Source organism: Dromaius novaehollandiae, chromosome 10 (genome assembly GCF_036370855.1).
Source record: "Dromaius novaehollandiae isolate bDroNov1 chromosome 10, bDroNov1.hap1, whole genome shotgun sequence".
NCBI classification, from domain to species: domain Eukaryota; kingdom Metazoa; phylum Chordata; class Aves; order Casuariiformes; family Dromaiidae; genus Dromaius; species Dromaius novaehollandiae.
Window position 1 is genome coordinate 15,199,445 of NC_088107.1, and position 24,813 is coordinate 15,224,257.

Sequence of the window (24,813 nt, forward strand, 5' to 3'; positions counted from 1 at the left end):
TCAAAAAAGGCTAACATCAACCAGGGCTCAACATGGGCTCTTTCTTCCCCATCCCCAGTCATTGTGCTTCTCAAGCAGACTGTTCAGAGCCACAGCCTGAACTAGCCAGACTGGAAGAGCCTGTCTCTCTCTGAGAATGCTGAGGAAAGTTATCCTCGATATCAATAGCTAGCCTTTATAAATACCATTCTCCCACTGTGGCTGTGAATTGTAGAAAATTTTATCATGTTTTGGTGTAGAAGAGTCACTGCTATATAATAATGTAGTAAGACAATTTTTTAACACTTTACTGATCTGGACATAATAGTTTCATAAGACATTGGGGGGTTTTGGGTGACAATGTAGTAGTATGTTAGTCAGTAGATAATTAAATTTCAGCATTTGCGCTGTTACCTTTAGTGCAGGAGGCAATTAAAAATTATATCAAAATGGGTGTGTAACCTGTCCTATCAGTTTCTCTAAGGTTTTCATTAAAATATTTAATAGATTTGCTTCTCTGCTCTGTAAGTGCTTTCCTTTAAATCATACTGCACATAAATGAGTGTTCTACAACATCAGTGAAAATCAGCAGTTTATTAAGATTATTTTCTGAGTTTGTGATGTAAATGTTACCAAAGAATACTAAAGCGCTTTTCTAGCATGCCCTGAAGTAATTAAATTTAGTCAAAAGTTGGAGGAAATATTTTGGGCTTGCTGTGGCTCCATCTACTGCTTGCTCAACCATACAACAGGGCAGACTTTTTAGAAGGCATTAGAAGTAGGCATTTACAAATACATTTATACATTTTTACATGTTCTAGTCCATTTTTTAAGGGCTCTCTCTACCTCTTTTTTCCTTTGAGAGAAAAACTGCTCCATTGAACACAAATACCAACTTTTTCAAAAATACATATTGTTTAAGGTTTCAGTGTAGTTTTATTGTTCAGTTACCAACAGTATTAAAGATGGAGTCCAACAATATCTGAAGATAGAAATTTTCAGTGTCTTCTTCTGTATATTTTTAAAGGGAGAAGTTGAATAAAAAATGTTTGTGTTCACTGTAGCCAGTACAGTGGTGTGATAAAATTAGACAGAGCCATCCAACACAATGCTTTTTGTGAGGAACATGGTAAAGTTCAGTACCTGTCTCAAAGGTAGCACCCTTTGCTCTTCTCAGATTTCATTTTCCTTTCCCTGAAGTTGAGTATACACTAATGCACTGTGGTACACCATGCAAAACACTTACTGATTAGTTTTCATACTTAAAATAAATTTACTCAAATGAAGATTACATATTATGAGTCACAGTTACAGACACCAGTGCCTACTTTAGTATATCTGGTATTTACAGAACTGTTTTGTAACTACTTCTAGTAAAATGTAAAGGATTGTCAGACATTTTGTGTGGAAATAACTTGCACTTCCCTGTTTATTAGTTTTAGTTCCATGTCACTGGTGATCCATATGTTCTGGCAAAAGTGAGTTTTAGATTCTTGCAAAATAAGGTTGCCATGTGATCTTTTTTGTGTCATGGTCAAAAAACAACTGTTAGTAAAACATGTACATCTCGAAAGTGAAACAAAAATAAGGCCAGCACAAGCAACTCTTGAAGTTAAAAGCAGTTTTACAGTTATAGTTTTCTTGTATTATGCAGCTTCTCACTTCTAGTGAAGGGAATAAGATCCAAACATCTTTTGCACCTTCTCTCCTTTACAGTGAGAACAAGATTAGGAACTGCTTCAGTTCCCTGTAGGAACTGGTCTGTTTGTTCCTTTTCTTGGATATTTATGTGGAAAGATGGAAGTTTTCCCGTATCATTATAAATCCTCTATAGCTGATGGCCCATGCTGCCCGTCAGTGTGTACCATCTTGGCCCATGTTGTCAACCCTTAGTTTTGTTGAAAACATTCCTCTGAATTTTATGTTCAAAATGGCTGTTCCTAGTTTTGTAGATTCCAGTTTCACCTAACAGAAATCACCTGACGGAAAGCTAGCTGTATTATATTACTCCTGTGGCTAATAAGTTATCTGCAGTGGGACCTGAGAATGCAGGTCACTTCAGGCCTGTCCTGAGGAGCCTGGTGTCCTATAGAGGCAACAGAAACTCCATGTGCAGAAGCTGCTCAGAACCTGAGCCAAATGCACTTCCTGGTCCTGTCTTTCTGGATGATATCCAATAGGTCCAAGTCTTGTAGCAAAGTAAAGCTACTGATAATTGAGACTTCTGTGCCACGTATTTCCAGCAAAATTGTTGCCCTCATCAGTTCGTAGGAATCGTCCTGAACATTTGGTTCCTGAGACTTGGCTCATCTAGTCTAATGTTTGTATCATGACAATTATTTCACATTTTATGAGTTTACTGAAAACGAACGTACTGTGTTATAAATCACTAATTCAAGGTATTATGAGAGAATAGAGAGTAGATGGGACTGTATTTTCAGCTTAATGTTTTATGTATTTATTGTTTCAAATCTCAGTGACTGTTTTTATATTTGTTTTTAGTGAAATCAGTGCTGATGAAAAGGGATTCATTATAGAGTTGTGGAAGAAAGGCTTGCTCTGGGATAGCATTTTAGGTGTTTTGTGGATTCCCCTTGCAACTGTGGAACATGCAACAGATGTAAGTTAACTTTCTGTGAGAATGTAAAAGACTTGGAGTGAAATCCAATGAGCTTCTCATTCTTAGTCTCTACAACTGCTGTGATGACATGATTAATGTAAAATTCTATCTCACTTCCTTTATTCAGGCTGTGATACTAAGGCATAGTGCATATGTGACTCTTAAAGTGACAGCTGATAGGCATTAGACATATACCCTGGAGTAATGGCTCATATACTGAATCAAACACAATTCAGTAAGTGGGTTAAAGTTCACATGCACTTACTAATTATTAGAAAGGCAGAGGCAGTTTGCTTTACGTGGTTAGAGCAAGGGAACTTCAAATTAAAGTTCTTGGCCTGTATCTTTGTTGTGTGACCTTGGGTAAATCTTTAGTAAAATGGGCGTGATACTGGTCTGTCACTCGGGAATTGCCACTGTTTCAAAGAGGAAAAAAGAAATTTGTCCCGTGATAATAAGAATGAAATTAATAGTAAAATAGGCACAGGGAGGAAGATACATGGAGAAAATGGGTCAATCCCAAGAACTACTTTGTGTCCAACATATTCACAGTTAGCCACCAGAATGCTCCACTGAGCAGGCATGCTTTCAGTAGGCTGCTTGCACAAGAAAGTTACATATTTGGGGTGCTGGAAATACTGAAGCTACCTGCCAGTGCTGTGAAACTGTATGAACTCAGGAAAAGTAAGAAAGTGCTTTACTCTAATAGTCCACAGTTATCCCATTCTTGAATCTTCTTTACTCCACATAGTCCATGGGCTCTATTTTTAAAAAAGTAACTCTGATTTGGAGAAGATGGATTTAATCTGGCACCTGAGACTCTGCACCACCACCTATTTTTGCAAATAAAAATAACTTTATCTTCTAATCCCTATTACCCTCTTTAAATTTCCTTTTTTTAAAAAAAAGATAATTGATGAGGTAAAAGAGAGCAAATCAGGAAAAATCCCTTCTTCCTGCAGAATCTCCCATCAGTCTCCATAGCCATTTCTTTGCAGGGACTGATGATTATTCATGTATACATTGAACTGACATTTTTATTGATTCTACTCAGATAATGGAGGCAGGGGAAGAAGGTAATTCCTGTTTAAATTAGAAGTTGCTCTGTACCACAGCTGCCAAGAGCTATTTCAGGCCCCAAGGCAAGTTAATTTGCCCTGCTTCCCTAGCTGCTGTTGAGTTACAATTGCTGGCACTGAGGTTGTTACTTAATAGTTAACACTAGAACTTTAAACAAACAAAACATGCAAGTCAGGGGGTTATTTCTTAATTTCTTCAGAGCCTCTGAGCCTTTATTTATAATTAGGCCACTGTGGAACTTTCCTAGTTATTGAGTTGCTTTAAAAGCTGTTTTTTGGGTTGGTTGTTATCATACATTGATCACGTCAGCCTTGCTAGAATGTGCTTGTTTGTCATTAAGTCAAAGGGGAACTCAAAGATCTCAGTTCATTAAAAGAGTAACTTTCAATATTCACGTTTCTGGCATCTTAATCATCTTAATGTGAATTTTTGTATTTATGAATTTCTTGTAGAGCAAATGTTTTTCAAGTACCATATCTGTGAGAACTTGAAGTCCTAGCAACTACTTACTTAAATAAAAGTTGGAAGAATCGAGAATGGATCCTAAGGCTGTCGGTGTCATAAGGAGACTCCCATTGACTTAAGGCAACCTTGATTCAGGAAAAAGAAGTGGGCGGTGCTATAAATCCTACACAAGTAACTTTCAGAATATTTTTCATAGGAAGGCCCAGGCGCTTGGTGGACATTGCATTCTGAAGTCGTAAAAAGTGGAAACGAGATCCATGGCACAAAAACACCGACTTCGCATGAGATCCTACTGGATGTCTACTTTGCATTACCATTTGGTGAGTTACAGATTGAGAAAGAATAAAAAGGGTCCAGAAATATCATAAGCAAGAAATTAATGAAGAGGTTTCTTTTAACTCCAGCTCTCTAACCAGTCTGTTCCACTTCCTGAAATATGGTGTCAAATGTTAATTCTTCTGTAGAATTTACTCATCAGAGTATTTGTATACTTGGCACTGGTAAGTGACAAGAGAACCACTGAGGGCCACTTTTAGTGATGAACCATTTCAATAGTTACTGTGCATCCACATGTGGATTGTAGAGCTAAAGAAAGAAATATACTTCCGTAAGGCTTTGTTAGATATTTCTTTGTGTCTTATGACTCTGTAACACATTATCTTTGACCAGCTATTTCCATAACGTAAGTTTTAGTAAAAATCTGGGACTTCTTTTTTTCTTTTTAGCAGCAGCAGTCTGCCTTTATAATGTGTGTAAGAGTGGAAACTGGATATATGTATATGGAGATAATGTATATGAAGGTGGAAATGGCAACCGAACCTTAAATAATACATTATTTCATATTATTCCTGGATATCATACACAGAAACTGATTTACTCTAAAATGTCAAGGTCATCCGTACACCTGTAACAATATGACAGGTCTAAATAAGTTTGCAAAGATAAATTTACTTAATTTTTACTCTTTAAACAGTCTAATGAACTGCAGCTTAAAAGACTAATCCTGAGATGTATGTAAGAATAACAATAAAAATAAGAAAAACAAAATAATCATGTTTTGAAAGGGAGGGATGGAAAACTCATATCAGTAATATGTTCTTCAGCTGTTTTATGTTATTTTTGAAATGCAGTGCCTAAAATTGAACTCAGTAATGCAGCTAAATGCTGATTAGAGCAGCCTAGTTACTTCCAGTGTTATAGACTATACTCCTGTCAGTGCATCTCATAGGATGTATACCTTTTCACAAAAGCATGATATTATGGACTTCTGTGGATTCCTGTAAGTCACAACAGCCCCTACATTTTTTTTACCAGAATTTTTATTTATCTAATAAAATTGTAGCCAAGAAAGCAGCATGGGTGAAAGACAAATTAAGCCCTGTTCTCGTTCTGATTTGTGTTTTCATGGAGGAACTTTTTCCTTGCTAGTCACATATGCCTCCATCTGGATCATTCTGATTCTTTAAGCATGATGGAAAGTACACATATGTCAAATAGATTAAGTCCTTGGAAAAAAAAAAGTTTTTTAAAGAACACAACAGGAAAAGATAAGTTTGTGGGGTACATAACAGTAAAATACTCATTACAAAAGGAGGAAACAATGGAATTTATTCTATGAGCCATAAATTCTTGCTGGAATCTCCTTGGAATTAGGAGAATATTTTAATATTTTAAATGTCTCCTCTACATAATTTTTATATATTGAAGCCTGACACATGTCCGTTAAAGAAATTTGCTCTAATTGTATGTTTACAAGTTGTAAATTCGAGGTACTATTGATTTCAGATTGCTACTCAGAGGGAGTGTCATTTTTTTAGGTTGATGCTTGTACTCTCGTTCCAAATAAATTAATAAAGAAGTTTGAAGGAAATAGTCTTTAAAGACTGTCATTGGAACTGTCTAGAGTGTTTTGGAAAACCTGTAGAGGTCACTCTTACACTACAGTTAGGAGCATTAGGTTTCAGGTATTGAGAAAGCCACGTATTTATCTTTACCATCTAGCTGCAGTCTGTTTGAGATTGCTTATTCTGTTGAATAGTGTTCAGTTCAGCTGTAACCAGCTGAGGATCTATCCTTGGCTGTTGGAATCAGCACAACCTCTTTGTTAGGACAGCTTACATTAGTCAGGTAGAAGACTGCAGTTGCTTTTCACTGTTTCATTAAAGGTGCCCATTTGATAATGCCAGAGACTTTATCTTCAGGAAAATACAGCTCATCCAGTAAAATCTGAGAACCCCCTATGTTGTTCTAACAATATGGCTTTATTTGGTCTTGAAGCACTGCATGTATTACCAGAAAAGAGTTTCAGCATCACTAGTTTGTTCATGGATGCTTGTTGTTTCTAAACGTATCAGCTAATGCTGGCTGTGGTATTATTTCTGCAAAGTGGTCACTCCACCGTTGGCATTTAGGTTGAGCTCTGCTGAAAGGCTGCTAGGTAAGGATCTCATATTTAAAGTTCTGCAGGCAAATTCACAGCAATACTACAGCTCATTTGCAAACACTTAATATTTCTAAAAGTCAGTTTTTTAAAGGATAATGAGATTTCATGATTAAATATAATAATTTTGTTTCAGATATATTAGGTCATTCTTGTAGTAAGAGAAGACGACAAAATTTGAATGACGTTCCTTATATTTTTATTAAAGCCAGCGATAGAGGCCTACCTCTTGCTCTTTAACATTCATCAAATAATAAAGTTATATACATTACATAAAATGCATTCACTGAATAGTAGGACATACGCTGTTAGCATAATATTCACCTCATAAAACAGCATGGAGCTGTGTATAGCTGAAAATACAATGATGCTGTCAATTACATGGAGCAATTGGACTGCCTGACCAGATCATGGAAGCATGAAGTTTAAAATTTAGTCATTGTTATTTATACTACTTTAAATTTGTTTTACAGGTTTATTATGAGTTTTTGAAATGATGATGTTATGAAGGGCTTTAGATAGGTTCTTGTATTGAAGCACAGAAGATAAATATCTTTTACTGGTGTCTGGATTTTATTATGCTGGTAATAAAATTGATTGACTAACATCAAAAGGATACAGTGAACATCAGAGGTAATAGTGAAAATATCTCTCATGAACTTATTGCCTAAATAGAACAAATCATCTTCATGTCTTGGTGACTCTTGCGTCTAATTAAGATGATTAAATGCAGAAGGCCTGATTCCACATGTGTATAAACATCACTTTTACCACTCTGGCCTATAAAGGAACTTTCAAATGGGTCTAAAGTGCATTCCATCAAAGATCTCTTTACACTTCCAGAGTTTTGTAAGAGAAATTTCATTTGTAAGAATCTGGTGCAGAACTGCCTTTGGGGTGAGTTTTGTTCTGCTGGTACTTTTATGTGGCTGTAAAATCTCTTAAATTTCATTCTGTTCATTTCTTACTTTCTTTGAGAGGTTCAGTCTAATGCTGTTAATCATTCAAGTGCAGTGAAGCTTTCTAGAGCAAAAATGAGGGAAATTCTTCCAGCTCCTTTAAAAAGTTCTTTAATTGCTGAAACAATCAATACTTGTCTTCTGTCTGAGATGCAGCAGAAGAGAATGTGGCTATTTTCCTAACATCTTGTCTGTACGTTTCCTACAAGGTAAAGGTTCTGTTCATGCTATTATTTTACCATCAGATTTGTCCATGCAATTGCCAAAGTCTGATCTTCGATCTCATCTCATACCACAAGCAGGCTGCGAAGTAAAAAGCTGATCCGTGTGGTGCGGGAACAGACGTTTGTTTTCAGTCATAAGGAGAATTACATAAGAGGGAATATGAAAGAGTTGGGGGTGAGGATTCAAGCAAATGCAGAGGAATGGGTATAGCAGAAGAGAAATTAAGTATAATCAAGAGACAGAGCTGGACAGAAAGTTAGGAGAGCAGAAGAAAGGAAAGAAAAAAAGACCAAATAGATCATTGAGGGAAGATGGTAAAGAAAGGAAATAGCACTAGAAGAAAGATGAAAGAAAAGTGTATTACAATGTTTTTACAGTAAAATCTTTTCTAAATATTTATATTTTTCTAAAATTTGCCTTTCCTCCTTATCAATGTGTTTTACCTAGTTATGGAACTCTTGTTCTTCACACAAAGGTACCCAGCCCAGTTAAATTGTCTGTCAAGTCTTCGTGCTGCAAGGGAACAGAAATGTGCCCTGCCTTAACGTTTCTTCTAATTTTGTTTACAGCAGGAAACAGTTAAGCCAGAATTCTTACTGCACAGTGTTTCTGAGGAAAGATGCCAAACTTTTCATCAGATCTTTGAACTAAAATTTCTATTTGGGGATTTATTTCCAGCCTTTATTTTTGAGTTTTATTTGTTTTGGAGCAATATATGAAGAGCTCACTCGGGTAAGAGTAGTGGCTAGTAACCATTCAGGGTTCAGGGAGACCTAGCCTAAGATATTTAGGCTCTATATTTGATCCCCAACGGCTAATTTATTTGCCAGATAGTCTTTGACTTTCTGAGATAGGAGGTAGTTTGTTCTCTAAGGCTACCATGTGCTGCTTTTTGAAGTTTTTGTTATTTCTCAAGTACTTAGCTGTCTTTTGGAGACACATTTGAAGAAAATACCCCTGTTCAAGACAGCAAATCTTGAAATAAGACAGAATGAGTTAAGAACTCATTAACACTTTGCATTTAGCCTCAAGGCTTCTGGACAGCACAGGCATCCAATAGAGAAAGCCAGCAGACCTCATACGTGAAATGGAACATGCATTGTAACATAGTCAGTCATAAATAACTTTTGATAACAAACAAAATCAAATAATTCTTTATAGGTATATTTTCCAGTCTGCCACACCAACTAATAGCTGGGGTTTATGAGGAAATATCCAGCGCTTTTGTTCCATTTTCTGGTAAAAATATATCTGAATTACAGTAAATCTTATTCCAGTATCCATGCCGCCATCTCAGCATAGTTAGATAAAAGAGTAATGGACTAAATAATGACAGAAAATTAAATACTGTCTTACTATTATAGATTGTCCATTCAAGCTTTTTTTCCTAGTAACTAGCACAGTAATATTGAGAAGCTGGCATTTAAGTAACATTTTGTTTGTCCTATGAGTAGAAATATAAACATGAGCAAGGACCCACCAAGGTCAGTAAAACCTGGAGTTCTCAGGAGTTCAGTCTCTGAAGCAGTCAACATTATGTTTACAAACATAAAGCTTACCTGTGGACAAATTGCTATTTCTATCAACAGGAGGTCGATGATTCTGCTTTTGGCAGTTGCACAGGGTTGAGTGATATATATCATACGCTTCTTCTGGATTACTTTTAGATCAGTAGATGTGTACCTTGGTATGCCCTTGGACTTTGATACCTCAGTTATTCAAGTTGTGGATCTGGCAAAAATATACTGGAGCTCCCTTTGTCACAGCACTTTTTCTGTTGAAGGTGGGATCATACATGCCCAGATCTCGCCCCAATATGAAGCAGTAACTTACACATAAGACTGTAGTTTCCCATAATGTGCATAAATACAGTTTTAAGATTTATAGTTGTAGAATAGAAATAACCTTTGGCTTGCAAAGCATTTTGTTGTATTTTTGACACAAGAAAGACCAACTAAAATAGAAAATGACAATTTAAGAATAGATAGTCCAATTAACTCCATGGTAAAGAGATAAAATGTTAAGTACCTACAGTGTACCAAGTGTTTCTGTTCTAGTGTTATGCAAAGACAAGCAGATTGCTGTTTTATCATCTGTAGAAAAGATAAGTGAAAAAGGCTTCTGGGGAAAAAATTCATTTTCTTTGAGATTGCATAGGACTTTTCAGTCAATAGGACTTTGTGCTTCAGTCAAAAGCATAAGCCTTGTAAAAGGTATTTGCCTTTTACTTGTACCTTATATAGTGAACATAATTAGAATTATATTCACCTCCTCTAGTTTAAGTGGAATGTATTTGATAATAACTATTATTTTCAAAGTCACTTCTGTGACTTGGGAATTAAGATTTTATTTTGCAAAGTAGCTTACTGGCTACAGGACTTTAATCTCATAAGTCATTTTAGAAAATACCATTCAGGTATTCACCTCTTAGGCATGCTTGAAGTTTGACTCATTATCATTTTGCCATATACATTAATCAGCAAAGAGTGGTATGAGGTAACATAAAAAGGAAGTAACAACAAGACTAATTCTTGTTTCTGTACCAGACACTGTACTAATCCACGGATACACATAAGAAACAGCAGATTAGGAAGAAAACAACTTGCCATAGAATTTTGATCAGCATAAAATAAGGGCCTGAAAAATCATAGCAGAGTGATTAGGAAAGCTCATGCATCAAGCTATAAAATTCTAACCACAAAGCAACTTAGTTTGTGCTATAATACACATATAGCTGAACAGCTCAAAAGTTAGCATTAACTTATTCAGTAGAGTATTAACTTTATATATAAATATATGAATTGAGCTTAACTTAAGCACAGGATCCTGTTTGTTCCAAAATGTTACCTTCATCTTATCTTTGTTTCACAACAGTGTTGCTTTTACTCTAAGCAAAAGATAAGACATAAATTTTACTTTTTTGACAGCTAACCAATCTGGCTGTTTGCCTAGGTAAACAGTGTGAGAGAAAATACATCAAAACGTACCTCTTAATATGTGACCAAAACATCAGACATGGGAAGAAAAGAGATTGGCATCTGAATTCTTCAAATCATCATGGAAGAATACTTTCTCAGGATCAGGGCCAGATTACGAATCCTTTCCTCTCACTAAATGTAGTAGGTCAATTTATGGAGTAAAATGTTCCTCGGTAAATTAATTTGTAGCTCTGACTGCAAATGAGACATTTCAGCTTCCTCCAAAGAGATAAGAACTTGAAATAAGGTCAGCTCTAGGCTGATAGCAAGTGAAGTTAAAGTAATAAACCTGATTCTTTACTGAAAAAAAATTTTTTTTGGAATGCTGTGCACAGACACAGAAGAAATATATCGTTAGTTAAGAACTGTAATATGACTGGAAAATCAAGAGATCTGGTTTCTTCCCAATCCAATAGTAGTCTATTTTTCAATAGTGAAATGAATTGTTCCCAAGTTTGTGCGAGAAAAAGGAAGTGGCCTAGGGCTTTAGAAATTTTCAGAACAAAAATCCGAAGATGATCTTGGAACTCCGTTCCTGATGTTCTTATAGGATGTGATTTAGTTATAAAAATATTTTGGAATCAACTGAATTAACTCCCTATGATTAATACAATTACTCATGAATTTAATGTTTACTTCCTCTTTTAGAAGTTCCTCCTGTAAAACAGCCTGAGAGATTTCTAACAGTTTTTCCTTTCTCCATAGATATCCACGAAGATTTCGATTGTAGAGGCAATCAAAGAAAGGCTCCCCTCCAAGACACAACTCATTCACATCAAGATACACATGGTAACCTGTCATCCATGGACAGTGGTCTCAACATGAAAGAAAACAAACTGAGGTATTTTAATTTGTCATATCAGACATATATTGTAACACTTACTGATTTTTTATTCTTGAATGATGTTCAGTGATACATATACAAATATGTTAAGCAAGAATGTGTCTAGAAATTTCATAGACCTATAGAGACATGAAACATGTTTCCATTATTATTATGGCATAGAGAATAATAAATCTCTGTATATTGTTGAAAGAAAAAAATCTAAAGAATATTGTGTCCTGCCAAACCAATTAGCAAATATGCGTGCCTTCTGAGAGAGATGATTGGTTGTCAGAAAAGGGGATTTAAGTCTACAAAAACATAGACAGAGGTAAACCAGAAATGTTTTTTTTGGCAAATTCCTACAAAACAGAAGTATAATCCATTAATGATAAAAAAGGGATAAGTAAAATATTCTAGAATCTTTTGTAGCAGATTGTTTACATACCAGTGGCTTCAGAAGTACAAACCTGTGTTGATACATTGGTCAAAGATGATGTGCAGTTGGTCCTCGTTTAAGGTGACATTTGGAAAGGACATTATTTTAAAGACAGTACAGCTATTTATTAGCTTTTCTATTTCCTTTAATGGCAGAGACGTGGTACGGTAACTTTCTCTCACATAATGAAATGGCTCACAGAACTGGAAGCCACTCTTTCCCTCCATCCTTGTCTCTAACCCTTCCGTGTTCCTATTCCTTCATCTCCAAGCCTCTGTCATACCTGTATGCTCTCATCGCCAGTTTTCCAGCTCTGCTGGAACAGGAACTCTGTTGAAACAGGCTCTGTTGAACCCCGTGCTGAACTGGGAAATAGGAAGTGTTCACTTTTTTGGTTGATTTATTTTCTGCCTGTTCAGTAAATCAAATAGGCTCAAGGATGAACGAAGAAAACTGGAAGGAGCAATCTCATCCTCCTCCCGCCTTCAGCTGATCACTGCTAACCTTGTGTTGTCCTCCTTCGTGGGTCAGCATAAGAGTTTCTATGGCCATTCAATAAACCAGACTGGGGAATTGATCTGGATTAGAATTAAACATATCTGTTTATAATTTGTATATTAACTATTTTGCATGTTAGCTTCTATTCAGATCAGTTTTATGATCCATTCAACTTGGCTAATGCTTAAATACTTCGTGTCAGCACAGAAGAAGAACAGAAACGAGCAGGGGCAGTCCTAGCTTATGCCAGTTCAAAGTGTCAGTGGATCAACAGTCTAAATAATAAAATATGCATACTGAAGCATGGAACAGGTAAAGTTTTTTGACAGAGCTCCAAACAACTGAACTCCACCTTGCAACATGAAGCATTAAATACTCTGGTGGTACTGCTGCTTGCATCATCTTTAACAATGGCTTTTCAGGTTATAGTTCACAAGCAGTGTGCTGCCTGCATGATAATTAAATTTGATGTCCACAAGACATTAAAGAAATTAAATCTGAGACCAATAGGAGGAACAAATACCATTTCTAAGAGCACGCATTGGGACAACAAAGCTGATGGGCCAGTGGTCTGTAAGATTCCTCATTACTGGTCTTTCTCAAAATACATTGATTTCTATGTGGCGAAGCATTGAGGATACTCCAGTGGTCGTTATAAATGCAGACAATTCTTTACTGTCTGCAGCTGTGAGGGTGGCTGTGGGAATCTAGATTGTTTTACTTTTTAAATAATCACCTCTGCAGAAACTACAGAGCTGTGACATATAAAAGAGAAAGTCACCTCGGTGAAAATAAGAGCAACAGCTCATTGGGAGCCCTGCTTTTCCCTAATTGTTAGCCTTCAACCTGGTCACAATAGGTGAAGCAGGAAGACTCTCTGCCATGTAAACAATAAAACAGTTCGTACCTAGTAACAAAAAAGGCTTTACAAAATGTGAAGCAGAACTGCTTACAACCAAAATAAGCTAAAAAAAAATGAAGGACTCTGTCACAAACTGCAAACTATATGCCATCTCATCAAAGGAATATGCTTAATAGGAGCAGAGAGGTATGAAAATGTTTCTTGTATAGTATATGATCTGTAAACACTGTACTGTGTGTGACAGCAGTTTACATTAGGAGTACTAATGACACTAAATTACAATGCCTAGAGCAGCATAAAATTGAAAAGCAGTAGTGGAATAGTGATGGATTTTTATTGCTACATGTTTTTCAGCTATTAAAAATCCTGTTCGACTTAAATGTAGGAAAAGCAGCAGAAGCACACAAACTTGTTCTAACTTGTTTTTTTGGAACTACGGATGATCCTGAGGATTTGTGTAATGAAATTATGCTTGATGCTCACAGACTTGTATATTATTATTTAGATAATATCTATGATTTTTCAGCTCCTTTTTACAAACCCAAAATTCTTCCTAGATCTTCGCAGTCTCTGTTGCAGTTCATATATCACAGAGATTTTCTGTGTGCCTTGTTCCTATTAAGAGACACTATCTTTTTCTGCCTGTGTCAGATATATGAATGTGTGTATGAGGAAGGAAGAGATGGGACCATGGCATTTAATTGTTACATTCAGTTCCTTAAATCTCAGGACTCCTTGGTATGTTGCAATTTCCATAATTGGTTTTGGTTTCTTAATACACCAGTGCATAGTTTTGTCTGTGGTTTCACCGGATCCTCTCTTTTCCCTGTATATTCTTAGGCAATGATTTCACAGTACAAAGTGTTCAGGAGCGATACTGGCTTAATTTCTGTATCTTGACTCTGATCTCAGCATGCTGCCCGCTTGGGTATCGTGGTACTAATCTTTGCACCGATCCTGTTTATAAAAAAAGAAAAAATGTGTTGGGGTGATTGGTTGTTTTAAAGGGAGATCTTTCACCTGATCCAGTTTACAGATTTGGCAGTAGCTAGTGCCCTACAAATAGTCGTTTGAAAATGTCATTGAATACGAACAGATACACGGCATAGAGGGTGGGAAGAAAAGGTTAGAATTGTTGCTGACAGTTTTGTACCATAAAATTGCAGATTTAGAGGAGGCCGGAGAGTACTCTTAAGGTGAGCACTCGCCTCCCATCTAACTGGAATAACATGGCTATCATCCAGCTTTAGAAGCTAGCTATGTGATTTAAATTTGTTGTTCTTCTAAAATACTGAAGCAATGAGACATTGAGCTGCTGCATGTACATTAGGTTCCAGACTTCATGTGTCTGGGATTTCAGTAATAGTTTTGCTGTTTGCTGAGGTGTTATGCTTAAGTTTGGCAGATAAATTTCCTGATAAGAATGGGGACATTTTTCTTTGATAATGGCTGAAATAGTAGAGCCACAGAATTTGAAAAAAGCAAAGCTGATGGTACATTTTTGAGTTAAAGAGTAAACACTGTGGAACTAGTGATACTGGTCAGTGAAAGATAACAGTCAGCAGACCATCACTTGTTGTTGGAGCACTCTGTGATCATTCACCATTCCTCTTCTCTGATAGCCTGCCATGAAGGAGGAGCGATTCATACATATACACAGAGACACACTTTTGGCCTAGTGAGGTTATACTTAGCTTTGCTTCCTCTGAATGGGAGGAGAGACTGAGAGAGACTCCAGCGTATCTGCTGCTCTTAATTACCAATTTTAATAGACAAATCTAGGCCTTTGGTTAAATGATTAGCTTAAGCTGATTCAAGTTTGTGCTGCCACCAGAAAGTGGGATCTTCCCAACCTCCAGTAACCTATAACAGCCAGCTGCCTTGTGCAGTCACTAACAATCATGCAGCAGTATGGTGATTTGAAAATTTAAGCTTGACAGGTCAGCTGGCTAATAGTCTCTCTGCATCTTGCTTTTAAAACGGTTGAAATTATTGTGGAGGGAAAAGTGGGACCATCCTTTGCATTAGCAAAATAGCAGCATGATGGACTAAAGCTGACAAAAAATCCTTTTCTCTCCCACTTTTTTTTCTGTCGACTGCAATGAGAATCTATGGAGCTTAGTTTTGCTAGATTAAAATTATCCTTTATTAATGCCTCCTTCTAGCTTTATAAGGCTGTTACCCCTCATAAAGCAACACAAGTCAACATTTACAGTTTTTCTGGGTTTTGGGCTGTGATAGCTTGTTGAGTATTTAAAATGCACCAATTGCACCCTGACACCTGCTAGCAGAGCCAGATTGCCTGTATTTCCTAAACCATTTATTACAGTTCTTAAATTTCATTAAAATAAAATGCCTGATTTTTAAAACATCACCTTTTAACATCAAAATACCTGGGAAGTAGTGTTTATTATTCATCTTTCAAAGTTAGCACATTGGCAGTGATTGATTTCACCAAAGTATGACAAAACTTTCTTGAGATTATGTAGATACTTTATTCTAAGCATAGCTTGGTGCCTTTGCTTATGTTTATAATTAAACAGCAGAGAGCATTTGACTTTGAAAAAGTATGCACAACAAATTGCCTTTCAGAATGACTTTTTATAATTGATCAGTTGACATATCTAGAGCCAAATGTTCTTAAATATATGCATACAACTCAAATAACTTTGCAAAGCACATACAACTCAGCAGCTTTTTCGAACCATTTCCTTATGATGGTCTGAGTTTCTGTCTACATAGTAGGTGTGTATTTGGTAGCTATTAGTGAGCCATACTACACATATCTAAAGTATAATTCCAAGCATGGAGTCCTGTGTGTCCTGCTATGGAAATAATGGATTAGATAGCCGGTGATCTAATGAATGAGGCTATTAAAGTATGTATCGAATTGATTTGTATAAACCAGATGATGACTATGCGGGTGAGTGATAGCTATAAAGGAACACAAAGGGTTAAAAGATGAGAGGAAAGTCAGAGGGATATTTAATCACAGCTGGACTGGGGAAGAATCAACTCTTGGTAAGGGGAAAATGATCAAAAGAACATCTGAACCAATAAGGTAAGATATTATGAAATAAATGTTTCCTGTTAAGGAAAGATCTATGCTCCTATCCAGCAGGTTTATGTGACATATCACAGGTTCTGTGACCAAATCTAACAATAAATGGTTAGTGGGATTTTACATATGAATGAATGAGTCTTCATTTAAACTAAATTGGAGCTATTGGCAGTGTTGATCCATTAGGCTTTGAGTGCCTGTCCTGCTTACGTTCTCAGCTATAAGCAATACTTGTATGTAGGAGTCAGCTGTTGGATAGTGAATTGTTCAATGCTTAAGAAAGGAAGGGATGCAAGTCTGGAGGTGACCTGACTGTTAAAACTAATCTATTGTATCTGAAAAGCCAGGAAAGGCATTTAAGCTCAATTTCTGGAGCTAATGTATTTACCTAGGCAGGTTACCAAATTTTCTGGAAGTTTTCCAGACCGGAATTAATTTTTATCTATTAGCTTTGAACAAGCAACAATGTGGTGGGAAAAAAGATAAAGATAATTACTGTCTCCTTGCTTCCCTGGGTGTGGGAGATGATGCTGTATAATGGATGCGAGAGGGAAGGAATGGAGTGGCAGCAATCTTATTACTTTACTACCATCACCTTCTGCAGAGTGGAATTGAATACTGTGGAGGGGGTCCAGTTGGCCTATTGGCCTGTAGGAGTATACTCAGCAGTAGTTTCTGAGCAGAGAAAAAGAGCTTTCTCTATGTTGGTGTACTCTCTATGTCACTTCTCTTCCTCTCTACTTGCAAAGGCAAACTAGAAAGAAAAGTCACTCTCTTTACTGTTAACTTTGGCTACCATGCCAGCTGTTGCAGACTATATTACTTTTCATAGTGCCCTCGGTCTGTATTAACACATGAAAGACAGTCTGTGGGCAGTGGACACTCAGAAAGATGCATCGTCCTCAAGCAGGATAGAGTACACTCTTGGGAAATGCAGCAAGAATATATGGAGTGTCAGGTACTTGGCTCATGTTTAAGCCAAGTGTCTGACAGCAGTGGTATCAGAAAAATAGCTCAAACACAAGAGAAAAGGTGATGAGTGCTTTCATATTATTTAGTTATGTATTTGAGAAGATAACCTGTTGCATAAGCACTTACATGACATTTTCAAGTACAGTTAAAAATCAGAGTCATAGTGCATGTAGTTTCTTCAAAAAATTACTAGGAAATGAGTCTGCAGAAAGATCGAGTTCATAGATGCAGTCAGGCAATATGTATGTACAAGATGCTACAGCATCTTTCTGGCTATGGTGATTTTTGGCCTTTTCACATTTATTAGCATGTTCATGCAGTATATTTACAGACAAGTACAAGTGCTTCCTTAGGGTGAGAGCTGTCAGTAACGGGACCATTGTTGTCTCCCTCTATTTTTCTAAGCACGTCTGGTCATTAGCAAGCCATCTGGGCTGACACCTCTTTTCCAGCAGAGATCTGAGCCTCTGAACAGATTATCTAAACCAAAAGAATTTAGCTATCTGTCCTGATTATGGAGTTCTTTCCTTTGCCTCTTTGTCCGAGATAATTTTCTTGAATCTAAATGAACTTTTGGATTAGTAACTGAAGATGACCATCTAAATTAGCTAACACAATGCCACCACTAAATTACAGGACAATGTTTTCAAATTGAAAGATTTTTTTCATCTAATAATAGATATTTTCAAAGATTGCAAGCAGAAAGAGTCTAATGATTTTAAAGCTTAATTTAAGATCGAGATGAGTATTTATTCAAAATAACTGCATTTGTACTGAAAATACACAAATAAAGAAAAATCTGAGAAGATAGGGTATTAAATTAAACCATTTGTTGTGAATGATTGTATTCAAGTATCTTATAAATATTTAAGTATTAGTGTGTATCAAGCTCATTTCTTGATTAATCTTTTCTTTACATTGGTATATGTTTGTCAATTTATTGGTCAAATATTTACATTTCTATGGCGTGTGATATTTATGGTAGACTACTCAAGATGTAGACTGATAGTTAATTAAGTGTAACTGATTAACTTTTGCTATGAATCATAAAATAACTAACATACAGAAGAAAGAATTTGGGAGATGTGGTAAATGATCAAGTGACTGCTTATTAGACCAATTTATTTTCTCCCAGATTCTTAAAAGGAAAAGAATGAAGAAGGGGAAAATAGCATTTAAAAAAAATTCTCTGTGAATGTTGCTTCAATGAGTCTAATGAATGAATGACTATAATTTTTTTAAATCAATGGTTATGTAGTATATGCTTCATTTCAACTGTGTATAGTAACCATGTGATAAAACAGTTGGTGCATTCTGTATGCCTTATTATTGCCCAGTGCTGAATGCTACTACAAGCAAGAGTAAAGATTTGATGATTAGTCTCTTTAGTGCCATTCAGATACAAATATATTGCTGTATATCCAGAATAGCCAGGGATTTGCATAGATTTTATACCAGAATGACTGAGAACAAAGTGGCTTATAGTTTTAAATATATGAATGATGGAGAATGATGGATGCGTGTTCAGGAAAAATATGCATATAAGTGCTTGAGTCATATTCTTCAGTAAAAAAAAAAAATACCTTTCATATGCTTAGTTTGTGTGCCATCATACTTGGGAAGTAACATACACACCTGTGATATTAGCAGTATAGTATGACATAATTGCCTTAAGCTACAATAATTTGAATTAGTACTGCAGATGAGTGAATGAAGCAGAAACACTATTACATGAAACATTAAAGCTGATAAAAGCTTGAAATGAAAACTATATGCTCCATTGGCAGTCAAGGTACATTAGAATAAAACTGAATTATTCTATTCAGGATCATATACCTGCAATTTGAAACACATGAATACTAAATATAGAGTGCAATCAATTCTCTGTAGGTTTATAGTGTTTCTTCAGGAGACATTTTACTTAACTTGCATGTTAACATGGAAAAACATGTTTCATGATTGAAATCAGTCCATCCAATCTAGACGTGGAATACCTAGAATAAAAAAAAGAGTCTGTTTTGTTAAAATGTGAATAACTACTGTTTGCATCATCACCATCAGCTTCATTTAAGCAAAAGAAGGATTATGCTGAAAGGGTGATGTAAACCTTAAAGAAAAAAATAAAACATGAGAAAGGTAAGCTCTTATGTCCCATTTTCACAGAATCACAGAATGATTGAGGTTGGAGGGGACCTATAGAGATCATTTAGTCCCCGTTCAAGCAGGGTCACCTAGTGCAGGTTGCCCACAACCATGTCCAAACGTCTTTTGACTGTCTACAGGGATGGAGACTCTGCAACCTCTCTGGGCAACCAGTTCCTTTACTCAGTCACTCTCAAAAAAGGTTTTTTTAATAGTTTTTACCTTTTCAAAGGTACTTAGTCACTCAGCTCTTGAAAATGATACCCTCAAGTTATTATGTTAAAAAATGTTTGCTATACTTTAAAAATAGCAATCAAATACATGTCAGGCAATATTAATGCTGCAGTCCACAATTAAATCACCTAAAAAGTATTATATTAGTGCCTGCCAACCAGAAACTAAAATGAGTGGCATCAGATTGATTAGTGGAGTTCCAAACCAAGCAAAATTAAACAGTGCTGGTTTTTTGTTTGTTTGTTTTTAATCTAATGAATGACAACAACACGGGTAAGGATCTTTCTTTTTATAAAGAACATTAGTATGTTCTGTGATACTTATCTTCTCTGTAGTTGTATAAATCAATCATGAGACAAAAAAAAGACTTGCTTAGGTATAAAAATCTCAGTTCATCATGTTATTTATTTCCACCTGTGTAGGCATATGAGTAGATGTCATCATACATCCTGTATTCACAGTGGAAATGAAGGAGAGACAGGTTGCCTACAAAGCATGATAGCCCTAGATAGATTTTATGGACAAAGCTGGTTTTGCCTATTTGGTTCTGCCACATTTGGCTTTATGATGGTGTTTCCTCCAATCTAATGTTTGTGTGATGGTGATTGCTGAGTGTTAAAAGGAGATATATTACTAGAACGGGACTTCACTACCTCCAGTCACTGGCAATGCTGATTTTAATGTAATTGTTGTCATTAAACTGTTATTCATTAAAGTAAAATAGTGTGATATGACAGCAACATGCAGATTTTTTTTCAAACTACTGAAAATTGAAAAGAAAGCTTAAACATCATAAGTTGAGCCTTAGAAGTTTCTTAATGCTTGCAATATCCTGAGAGATAAATGGCTTCTTAAAAATGTAATTAATCTACCTGTTTTGAGATACAGAGAGCATACATTTGTTGAAGTCTAAATTCATTTGCAGTAATCACTTTACAGCCATTTATCCAGTAATTTGTTTAATCATTCATGCCTGGATAACAGAATAATTGATAAGCAGGCAGAAAATTGTTTATAAAACATGAACATTTCCACCTCCATTTTACATCTTGGTATAGCTACAGATCAGAAACGTCTAAAACCATACTTGCCATAGGTAGTCGTAGCTGTTTAAGCAGATACTGTTGGTCCATATCAGTTTGTTTTCTGTTGTGATCATTCAAATTGTTCCTTAGACAGAATGTTCCTCAAAATTATACTACAAAGTTATAGTATAAAATAGTTAAGCATCACCTATCTACCATGATGCATTATGGTATACTCTATGTATCATGTACTCGTTACTACGTACTGCCAACAAGAAGTAAGGTCCAAAAGAAAGAAAATGGGAAGGCATGGTAACAAAAATGTAGGTCACACATGCCTTTTCACTAGTTCCCAGCCTTTCAGAACCTGTACATTACTTTTAAAATATATAAAAAAAAATGTGGCATTGTAATCAGTGTTTTTGCATTTACTAATTCTTCCTGACTACCAGTTCTTTCAGAACTTCTTAGTAGAAAAGTAGATTGCTCTTCCAAGCTGCCCGTGATAGTTGAGGAAAATAAGGAACAGGTTGGAGGGGACTTTATGTATCTAGCACTAGGAAGCTGTTTTAAGGCCTGCTCCCACTTCAGAATGTTTAGTATGGTCTTGGCAGACCTTGAAGGGCCCAAACACACTGCTGATCTTTAAAGTTAAACTAGAAGGCATCCAGAGAAAAGTAGGAAAGTTAAATACTGGATTAAAAATGCCAATCTTCTTTTTAAGAGCACTTGTTTAACATATCTGTTTTTAGCCACTGAGAAATATCACTCAAAGGCATTCTGTGTATTACCAATATCTTTGAGCAATCCAGTAAGCATTGAAATTAAATTGCATTGTTTATCAGGAGGTTATTAAATTATTGATTTTGTCAAGTTACATCCTTTAGGACAAAACTACCAGATTAAAAAAAAATATTCAATACTCAGTTGCCCATTGCCTATTCTAATTTTCCTTACCTCATACCCACAACTGGTGAGGAAAATATTTATATATTTTATATTTATACAATATGAATATTATATAATAAAATAAAAATAATCTAGATATTTATATAATATCTGGATTGAACAATTATAATTAATTGAGCTATAGTAAGTCTTATTTTCAAGGTAATAACTGAGCACGGATGCATAAATTGTAGCTGGCATATGTGACTATTGTTCTTTTTCACAGTACATAGAAGGAGAAAATGGGTTTGTCATTATAAGTTGCTAATCTCTTCTAGTTTGTACAAACAGCTTAATATAAATATCAAATATCAAAAGTCTTTGAGAAGGAAACTAATATTACTTTCTAATTTTTATAGTATCTAGCATGATAGAATCCCTGTCTGGGTTCTCTGTGCTGCTTGAATATGAATAATGCTTGTATAATAATAGCACAGGATTATAAATTGTATACAATGCAGTTCCATGCTAAATACAAAAAAAAAAAAAAAAACAAAACTGAGCAAGCATGAATTTTATATTTTTTTAGTAGCAAGAGAAGTAAGATAACTTGACTTTTCCTTAACTGTAGAAAAAGATATGCAAAGGAAAGTTAGCAGAAATCTTTAACTAAATGGCCCTGTTAAGACCCTTAATAATAGCAGTAGCAGTTGTGTATCCGAGTTGAACCTCCTCTGCTATAAACTTGAATGCTTGCTCTAAGCCAGTATTGTAGTATTAAACAGTCACTGGTGCATTTTCTGCAAGCAGCAGCTATATGGAAGTACCCTGTGAGCAGAAAAACAAGAAGGAACATATTGTGTGCAGAACAGTTCAAAAGAAGAAAATGTATATGTTGATAAGTGGCTGCTGCAGCTATTTGTTCTTTGATTTGCTGTTCTACTGGAGTTTGTTTATTTTTTCCTCTGGATTACAATCTGCATCATGTAACACTTCTGTGTTGCAAAGGCAAGGTAAAATGGCTGTTTACATCAAACACCTACCAAATGAGTGACTTCCTCTGTAATGCTAACTACTTTCAGATACTAAGGATCATTCCTTTGAGCAGCTTGGCTGCTTGGGCAGCTGTATTTTCTGCCTGAGCTCTGTAAAGCAGTGTGTGGAGGAAAGTATTCTGCTTTAAGTGATATTTGACTTAATTTTATATATAGCAGTCATTTAAAACTGCAAATAAATGACATTATTCATTTATTATATTACAGCAGGACAGATCTTTACAATACGAGAGAACTGTAGTAATAATGGCTTACAGTTTTCATATAAAATAAAGCCCTTTTGAATAGCATTGTAGTGCTAAGAGTTCATTCCATTGTTCTGCATGCTTAATTTTTGTATGTCACTTAAGCTAACACTGCTCATTCATGGTCTTTTTTGCTCTGCTGCTCTTTCTGAGTTCAGTTCCACCCTGTTGCTCTTCTCAACTGTGTTTTTTCTTTCAGACCTTCTCTTGCTTAGACTTATTACACTTGGCTGAAATAAAAGTAGTTTTTCAAACTCTACTTTAAAAAAAGAAATCCTTTTAAAGAAGTTTAAGGACTGTTGTAGTAGCTCTGCATAGCAGGAAGAAGATGGTAAAGGATTAGAGTTGGAGAATACTAAGTGAGATAAAGATGGTGCATTTGAAATCTAAGGTTTTTTAAGGGTCATAATTTGCCTCTATTTTAGATAAGCAAATACGTAATCTTAAGAATAAATTTGGTAACAACTGAATGTCTTAAAAGATTTGGGTGGAAAAACTAATATGGAGAATGAGATAAATTAGCAACAGCAGTATGAAGAGAAAACATTGTACTCAGCAGAAACTGAGAAATAGGACATTGAGGGAGTAGATAATAATTCTGTCAGAACAACCAAGTATGTATAGAACTGCTAAGAGTAGTAGTAGAGAACAAAAATTTCCTTTGGCAAGGCAAATTGCAGTTTAGAACAAATGATGGTGATGCAAGAGGACATGTTCCTTTACATTTTTTCCTTCCTAGAGTTCTCCCAAATAGATTTTGGTACTTTGGCTTTTATTTTTGAAAGGTACGTGATTTAATTCCACACCATGAAATTCTCAGTAGGATGTTTTTGGAGGTTTGTTATAAAATTTATAGTGCACAGCTACAAATTTCATTTTTATAGTACTTTTTAAAGAAAAACTCTTCATTATCCTCAACTAAATTTTCACAAATACAGAATATAGAAGTAAGACTTAGGTAATTGAAGAGGAACCAGAGCAATATGGTCCTGAACTTCAGCAGAGATTATTACAAGTAAAATTTTTTGGTAGTTACAAACCTGTTTGTAAGAAGCCAATCTCTGAGATCTGTTTTAGGCAGCAGTCCAGGTCAGCAGGGCCCACGGCCAGGCACAGGCATGACTGTGGCAGGGCTCAAGACCAGCACTCTTACAGCACAGCTCCAGCAGGCACTCCTGCCCTGGGCTGAGTGGAAATGGGGCTCCTGGGCCTGTGGCAGGGGTGTAGGTGAAAACTACAGGTAAGGCTGATCTAATACAGCCTGTTGGTGCACTCAAAGTCCTGACAGACAGAGACATCAAATAGAATAGAGGAGTACTGCTGCAGATTTTTTAAATTAAGCAATTATTGATGATAAATGAAGTAGGTATTTTGTTAATATTCTTGTGCAAACTATTTCTCACAAAAGAATAGTAAAGCTTTATTTATCTGTGTTATGTCTCCCTAAGGACTGACATTCTGTTGCAGAGTTGAAAATTAAGGTGACAAGTTATTCAGCAGCTCTGCTTGGAGTAATCTGAAGAACTCTGTAGAGATGAGGTGGGTTTTTTGGATAATTGGTTTAATGCAGCACAGGTTTTAAAAACATAGATTTCTCAGATCATTTCTTGTTTTTGAGCATGACTTTATACTCCAATCTAGGAATGAGATAATCATGAAGAGGCTCCCAACAGGAGAGAGGATACGATGTCTACATCTTACACAAAAGATGCATCTAAATTAGACACTTTGAGGTATTCATAAAATAACTCACAAAACTTAATTATACAGTAGGTTGTGTAATTATAAAATGTCTTTGTCACATGACAGAAGTTACTATTAAC

The 24,813-nt window shown here is 35.8% G+C and overlaps 1 protein-coding gene across 1 annotated transcript in view; it reads left to right on the forward strand.

Moving 5' to 3' along the window:
• Nucleotides 1–24,523, forward strand: part of LOC112985824 (protein unc-13 homolog A-like) — a 33,621-nt gene extending 9,098 nt beyond the window's left edge. Inside the window, exons 4-7 of the mRNA XM_064517388.1 lie at nt 2,482–2,599; nt 4,341–4,464; nt 11,452–11,587; nt 24,439–24,523. Coding sequence (XP_064373458.1) covers nt 2,482–2,599; nt 4,341–4,464; nt 11,452–11,587; nt 24,439–24,463 — 403 coding nt within the window. The 3' untranslated portion in view covers nt 24,464–24,523. The remainder of the gene's footprint in view (nt 1–2,481; nt 2,600–4,340; nt 4,465–11,451; nt 11,588–24,438) is intronic.
• The last annotated feature ends 290 nt before the right edge of the window (nt 24,524–24,813 follow it).